The following is a 7,172-nucleotide window of genomic DNA, read 5'->3' as shown; positions in this document are numbered from 1 at the left end:
TACCATTAACTTGTACTCCCTCATCCCTCTGTTTCCCAAGTAGCTATTGACAGTAAATATTCCTTTGTGTTTCTTCTAATTTTTATGAAATAAAAGAAGTTACCTTGCTAGTCTAGACCCCTAAAGCGTGAGTTTTATTAAGAACAAGCTTCGTATAGCTTCTCTGGGCATCTGGGTAGTGCTCTGCTCACCTCCTACTTACACAGAGAAAACTTCACCTGAGAGACACCTGTCCAAAAGCATTTCCCTACTGTCTGCCTGAAATTTTCACTGCTAGAATCTCCTTACAACTCAGGCACTTTAACTTAAATTTGTAAACATCTATAGAGCCCCTACCACACTCAAAATTATTGTGCTAGGTGCTGGTTGATAAAGGCAAAATTAGGTGCACGTGTTGCGGTGGAGAAGTTAAAAACTTGCCTTTGCACCACGTTATTTGAAGAGAGACGACGTTTTCCCAAAATTAGTTATCTGTTTAACTGATCTGGTCATGATTCCACACAACAATAGAAAGATATCAGAGCTATACACAGTATCACCCCTTCCTGGGGCGGGTAGCGCATGAAGAAAAGCGAAAGAGGCCACCACGGTGTCAAGTTTTCCCTGCCAGCCGAGTTTCTCCAACTCTGTGCACACCTTTCAGAGGACAATGATGACCCCTAAGAACTGTCGTTTACCTTTTTTCTCGCCTCCCCCCCCGCCACGCCCCTTAGACTGGCAGCTGCCTGAGGGCAGGACGCATTCCCCGAGGTCCTAGCCAGGGAATCACCACGCTCCCGTCAGCCCCGCCGGGTGGCCACGCCTTCTTCACGGCAAGGGCTCCGCCTCTCGCCGCCGTGGTCTGTAGCGGGTCGCGCGCCGTGACGTCATCAGCACGCGCCCCCTATCACTAGGGTCCGTCCGGCACGTGCGTCCGGCGCTACCGCTCTCTTGCCTTGTGGTAACCCTGTTACCACGGTCGCGCCAGGTCGGAGGTCCGCAAGCAGCAGACTTGGCGACATGTCGATGCTGGCTGAGCGTAAGTGTCGGCCGCGGAGGCCCGAGTCCGGCGCGAAGGAAAAGCCACGGGGTGACGCGCGGCCGCCGCAGACGCAGGGTCGTCCCGCGCAGTGGGCTGGAGAGGCCCATGCAGGGGGCGTTTGAGACCCGGGGACTGGGCCGGGAAGCCGGGCTAGGTTCGTCCTGCCAGCTGCAGAGATGCCCCGGCCCAGTCTTCCCGGAAGTCAGCCGCCGGCCTGCTAGTGAAAGAGACTGCGTGTCCCCCGAGACTCTTGTCCTCCAGATCCGGGGCGCGCGCCGTGGGTTCGAACAAGTCGGGACTCCGGTAGCGGAACAGGCCCTGCCTGCGACGGTCTTGGGAGCCCGAGGTGCTTCCTACATTTCCCCGGGCCTCAGTTGACAGAGGTTTAAAAACAAGGTGGACCAGAGGGATCCCTGCGGGCGGAGAATCCAGCTGTTGAATATGTATTCGCGCGCAGAAGAAAAGTCGAGGGGTTAGAAGCGTCAGACACAGAAAGTTAGCCTCTGGGGATGGGGGATGAGTGATTTTAAAATGTGACCGTGTCTTCGTTAGTTGCAGTTGCTCCGCTCACTACCAGGGCGTTGACCGCAGTGCTCCATCCTGTCTGTTCCCTTTTTAACGTTTTACCGTCTGGAGTGAAACTCACCAATTCCGGCTCTCCGGGAGAGGTCCTTGAACTTCTAAATGGGACCTGTAGCTGAGGTTGCTGCCACCAGATGGCAGTCGTGTCACGGTCGTGAAGAGCTGGCCCTGAACTTTGTGGAAGTTGCGCAGTGAGCAGCAGACAGAAATAGCTTATTTAACAGGCGAGCAGCAACCGTGTAGGGACTTTGAGAAATTAATACCGGCCTCATCCTGTTATCTAAGGACCACCAAAACACTAGGAATAGGAAAGGAAATGGGCCAGGCACCATCCCTATTTTACAGTAGCAGGAATTGAAGTCCAGAGGAAAATAATTTACTCCAAGTCACTGAGTTAGAAAGTAGCAAAATTGATGTAGTTATCTCAGTCTACGTTTTTGAAGCAGCTTTCTAATTAGGAACTCAGACGAAAATGTTTTAGATGGTGACCTTGTGGATTCTTATTTATTCATTACCGGAAACAAGCAGTCAAGATTAGAATCTAAACCGGGCGTGGTGGCGCACGCCTGTCTGTAATCCCAGCGCTCTGGAGGCTGAGGCGGGAGGATTGTTGCGAGTTCGAGGCCAGCCTGGGCTACAAAGTAAGCTCAGGGCCAGCCTGAACTGCATAGTGAGACCCTGTTTCAAAAAGAAAAAAAAGAAAAGATTAGAATCTAGATTGCTAAAATTTCTTATGGTTTTCGTAGTCTTTGGTAAATACAAGTACTAATTCAGCATTTGAAACACTGACCCTGGCTCTGCTATTGGTTTATTATTACTGTTCCCTTGATTGGTTTCTGGAAGCCTATTAAAATTTTCTTACACTCTTTATGAGGTTAGCTTAAAATCAATGAGATGGGTTTTTTGAAAATAGTTTGAAAAGTCTGAAGTGGTGTAGGGATGTGAAATGATAGGTGTAGATAGCAGTGATTTATGTTGCATGAGTATTTTCAGTTCTCTTTCCTCCGGTACTCCCAGTTGTGAAATCTTTGTCATGATAGTATAGAACATTTTTTGTAGCCCTTTTTCATAATTTGCTAAATTAGTGTTTATGGCATCTCGTGGTAAAGTATTTAGGATTGGTATTCTCATTTTAGAGATTTAAAAAAATAAAAGCATAAGAAATTCCCAGTCCCATGATTTTAGTACCCAGAAACTATTCTCTGATAATTTGTAAAATTGGGATAATTCAGTAGGTTGTTTTGTATCCTTACTTTTGCCTACTTGACATTAGCAAACATTTTTGCTTTATTAAACATAGTGTTTCATTTGTTTCCCTTTTCCATGTGGACTATATTTTCAATACAGGCACTTAGTCTAGTTTTTATTTTTTTATTTTTTAATTAGATTTTATTGGTACATTTTAGATATACATAACGATCACATTCGTCATAGAGAATTTGTATCTGTACATGATATAACTTCTTTTCCCCTTTCCCCGACCCTCCCATCAACCCCTCTTCTAGTTTTTAAATTACTATGGTTTTCTTTGTGTTTCTCAAAAACATTCTTTAGCTTGTATTTCTCTAGTTATCAGATACTACTCTGTTGAATCTGTCTCATGTAAAACAAGAATTTTATTTATCACCCTTCCTGGTCTTTATGTAATTCACAATTTTAGACACAGGTTATTTATCAGTATACTAATTTTTTCATAGATGTTTTCCTTTTGAAGACCACTTTTGACACTTGTCATTACATTTTATACTCTTAACACTAGTTAATGCATTTGAATGCTCATTGCATTAAAATTTTATATCGCAGTTTTCTCGATGTTAAATATGTCTTAAATAATCTTTTAATAAGACTGTGGGTGGTATAGTTGGAGCTCTTGAGTATCTGAAAGTATCTTTGGAGAAATAAAGGGGAACTTCTGTCCCTGACTGTTGGGATTCAGTCAAGTTAGCTTACTGGTGGCATAAACCATGTGATATCAGACATGCAGTGATTGAAAAGTGAAGTCCCTTGGAGCTGAGGATCCTGATGTATCCTGTGCGGACTACTTACACTTAGAGCTCCAAATAGGAGGAGCCCCTGCCAGAGGCTGGTTGAGTACCTCATGCCAGACAGTGATTGGGCAGATTCAGGGTTCTCCACGGAGGCCCAGTGCTGTTCCTCACATTGCTGTTTAAGGTTGTGTTGGAGTCCTCACCAACTACCCCAGATCAGTGGTTTGCTGGATTAAGATGCAGGACTCAGCATATATTAATATGGCTTGGATTTATACAGCTAAAGAATGCTAAGGCAGAACAAGTAAATGGAAAGATTCATGGGTGAAGTACAGAGAAAACTGGGCACACACTTCCAGAATCCTCTCCTGGTAGTATTGCATGACATGCTTAATTTCTTTGCCAGGACCAAGAAAGTAAGCAGACTCAAAAGTCATGTCATTTGCAGAACAGTTAAGTATAGCGTGTCATTCTTAGAAGAATGATAGGAACCTGCCTGAAATCCAAGTTCCCAGCAGAGGCTTACCTTTTCAGCAAGCTCTTCAGAGTCAGCAGTTAGGCCTGATCTTAGCTCTTTTCTGTGTACAGCCTTAGCAAGGCTGATGTCTGAGCAGCTGGGACAAACGGAGTCTAGAAATACCAGGACAGGTATACAGTAATTCAGGCAGAACAGGACAGAGATGGTCCGTGTGTGTGTGTGTGTGTGTGTGTGTGTGTGTGTGTGTGTGTCCGTGGTGCTAAGGATTGAACCTGGGACCTTGTGAGCATACTAGGCGCAGGGACAGTCTTGCCAGAATTTCCCAGGAAAACTTATACAAGAGTAAAGAAAATAGTATTCTTGTCTCATAAGTTAGGGAGTCTGGAATGGCTGGTCTGCCCTCCAAGAGGATCTGCACATTTGTGTGTTAAAGTTCCCCATAAATTCTCATTGTTAGATGTTTTTTGACATTGTTCCTTTTTAGGTGAGGAGCACCCCCTCCCCGCAGCACCCTCATTTGGGAAACACTTGTTGTAGTCAGGGGTTTACGGGGCAAACAGTGCAATACAGGACACTTAACTATATGATTATTTTATAATAGTCACCCAAACAGTCATATGCAAAAAGAGTGCAGGAAGTCTGTCCACACAGTAAAGACCAAAGAATCTAGCTGGGGGCCTGGATCCCACGGTAATGTTCTCCATGAGTCTAGCTGAAGACCTAGAGCCCATAACAGTGCCCCCCAGGAGTTCAGCTGGAGGCTAAGAGCCCACGACAATGCCTCACGCAGGCCTGTTTCATGGATCTGTGCTGGGAAGGCCCAAAGGTCAGTGGTGGAAACTAGAAAGTTTGTCAGCGGGATGAAGAATCTGTGCTAGCAGGCTGAAGGATCTGTGCTGGAGCCAGGAAGCAACACTCAAAGTAAGAACCAGAGCTCCCCCAAAAAGTACCACAGTCATCCTCAGCAACAGTGAGGACCTGAGCTCCTCCAAGAACAGCTGAGCTCCCATTAGAAAAGCCAACATGACAAGCTTTTCCACGAGACTGAACAGTGCACCATCTTTCTCTCTGGGGCCAGGAAGCAATGCTCAAAGTAAGGACCAGAGCTCCCCCAACGTGAACCATAGCCATCCCCAGCAACAACAAGGTCCCGAGCTCCTTTGACGTTGAGAGTAGCTGAGTTCATCAGGAAAGCCAGCATGACTAGCTCCTCCAAGAAAACCAACAGCTCTGTACAGCTTCCAACAGCTTCACCTTTTCTTCCTTCCCCATTCTTTTTATTTTGTTGGCAACAATCCTCAGGTGGGCCTCCCACACCCAGCATCACACTGGTTCAGTTCAACTGGGTGTTACAAGTTGACTACCACTTGTCAATCCCGGACAACTATTGTGGCTCCCTTGGTGGAGGATGCCTGCCCTTCCCTGAGGAAGATGAGCTGACCTCTGGTAGCCAGTCTTGTAGAGCACTGCAATCTGTTGGATATAGATGGGCAACATGGGTTTCTTATTGTAGTGGAGGAGTCAGTTATTCTCCAAGCTGCCTTCTTCACTCCAGCTGCAGACAGAGACCCCTCGCAAGTACTGTTCTGGACTCTGATTCACCTCTACCAACTACATACAGAATACTGGTTAGCAGGGCTTACCACTGGTATCTTTATTAGTAGAGACAGTGTTATCCTGAATATCTACAAGATAAGTAAGTGGTAGCTTAGCCAGGTAGAGCATTTTTGGATCAACTTTTTCTTGCAGAACACTATAAATTTGAGTCCCGCTCATTGTGCTTTGTAAGTGGCTTTTTTCTGCCTGTATGCATGCCAAGGGTTTCTTGTTTTGCTAGGGTGTGTATAGTTAAGGGTCTGTATTGATTTTACATGCAGCGCAGTGAGCCCCTTTGGCTGGAGGTTGTATTACAGTTAATTGTGTTGTGAGACGGCGGAGGTCAGAGGCTGTTGATAGTGAGTGTGCTTTGGGTGATGCAGTGGGTGAGTGATAGTGACACTGAAATCAGATTCATTCACCTGCAGTCGGGTTTAGGTACCGTATTTTTGTTCTGTGATTTTTTTCTCTGCAGTAACTTTTCTTAAAGCTTCAGCAATGAACTTAAGTTCTTAGAGCTCAATTATTTATGTACATGTAAGAAAACAGTTTGATGAGACTCAAAGCAATTTCCTTAATTCAATTATACTCCTTTTTTTCTTTTCCCTTGTCTTTCCTCCTTTCTCCCTTTCCCATTGTTCTTTCTCATTCATTCACATATTTATTGAAGGCCTGCTTTTGTAAAATGTTATCTTTATTTACTTACAATGAAACATAAAGAAAAGAAATGAATATGAGAAATAATCTCCTTAAGGAGATTATGGTCTGGCAGAAAACAAATGATGGACATAAATAGCCCTAATGCAGTAGTAGTATGTTATGTGCCAAAAGTGAAACAGATCATTGATTCTGGAAGTTCAGTGAATCAGTTAGGGTGTGTAGGACATTGCAGTGAGAAGGGAAGCTGTCATTATGTGTAGACTGTACACACAGTGGAGGTACAGTTGACTCCCTAAGATCGTAATGACTGTTGTATGTTGTAGATTAAGAATAAGAGCTTTGAAGTCAGTAGAACGTTGGTTTGTATAAAGGCTCTGGGCTTTGCTTGGGAACATTAGGCACATTTCTTTCTCCAGGCCTCAAATACTCTTATCTGAAAGGTAGAGATTAAGACTTATTTCCCTTCATTGGCTTACTGTGAAAAATTGAATTTAATATGCATATAAATGATGTCTGTGTCACATATGTAGTACGATATGTGTGGCATTTGGCACACAAGCCTTGGCAATAATAGCTATGAGACGGGCTCTTGCTACTACTGTTGATGGTGAGGCGGTCACTGGTGTGCGTAGGTGTTTTCAATTGCAGCTGATAGCCGAATGTAGAAGGGCCACCTAGTGGTATATGGGGTGTATCGAGGGAACAGTTTAAACTTAGAAAGTCAATTTGTATAGTAAGAACATAGTTATTAGGAAAACAAGAAGAAATGATTTATTCTCCTAATATCCACTAGGTTCTGTGTGGTAACTGTGTACAATAAAACATGTATCATATTGTATGCAAGTAG

The 7,172-nt window shown here is 44.5% G+C and overlaps 1 protein-coding gene across 2 annotated transcripts in view; it reads left to right on the top strand.

The window, feature by feature from the left end:
• The first annotated feature begins 853 nt into the window (after positions 1 to 853).
• Pinx1 (PIN2/TERF1 interacting, telomerase inhibitor 1) overlaps positions 854 to 7,172 on the top strand; it is a 77,547-nt gene continuing 71,228 nt past the window's right edge. The window contains exon 1 of one of the 2 annotated variants that reach the window (XM_005373807.2): positions 854 to 1,018. In XM_005373807.2, coding sequence (XP_005373864.1) covers positions 1,000 to 1,018 — 19 coding nt within the window. In that variant the 5' untranslated portion in view covers positions 854 to 999. Of the gene's footprint in view, positions 1,019 to 1,353; positions 1,418 to 7,172 lie in introns of those variants that run through there. The other variant, XM_005373809.2, reaches the window with a different exon arrangement.

Source organism: Chinchilla lanigera, unplaced genomic scaffold (genome assembly GCF_000276665.1).
Source record: "Chinchilla lanigera isolate Chin_1 unplaced genomic scaffold, ChiLan1.0 scaffold00002, whole genome shotgun sequence".
NCBI classification, from domain to species: domain Eukaryota; kingdom Metazoa; phylum Chordata; class Mammalia; order Rodentia; family Chinchillidae; genus Chinchilla; species Chinchilla lanigera.
This window is presented reverse-complemented; position numbering and strand designations above follow the sequence as displayed.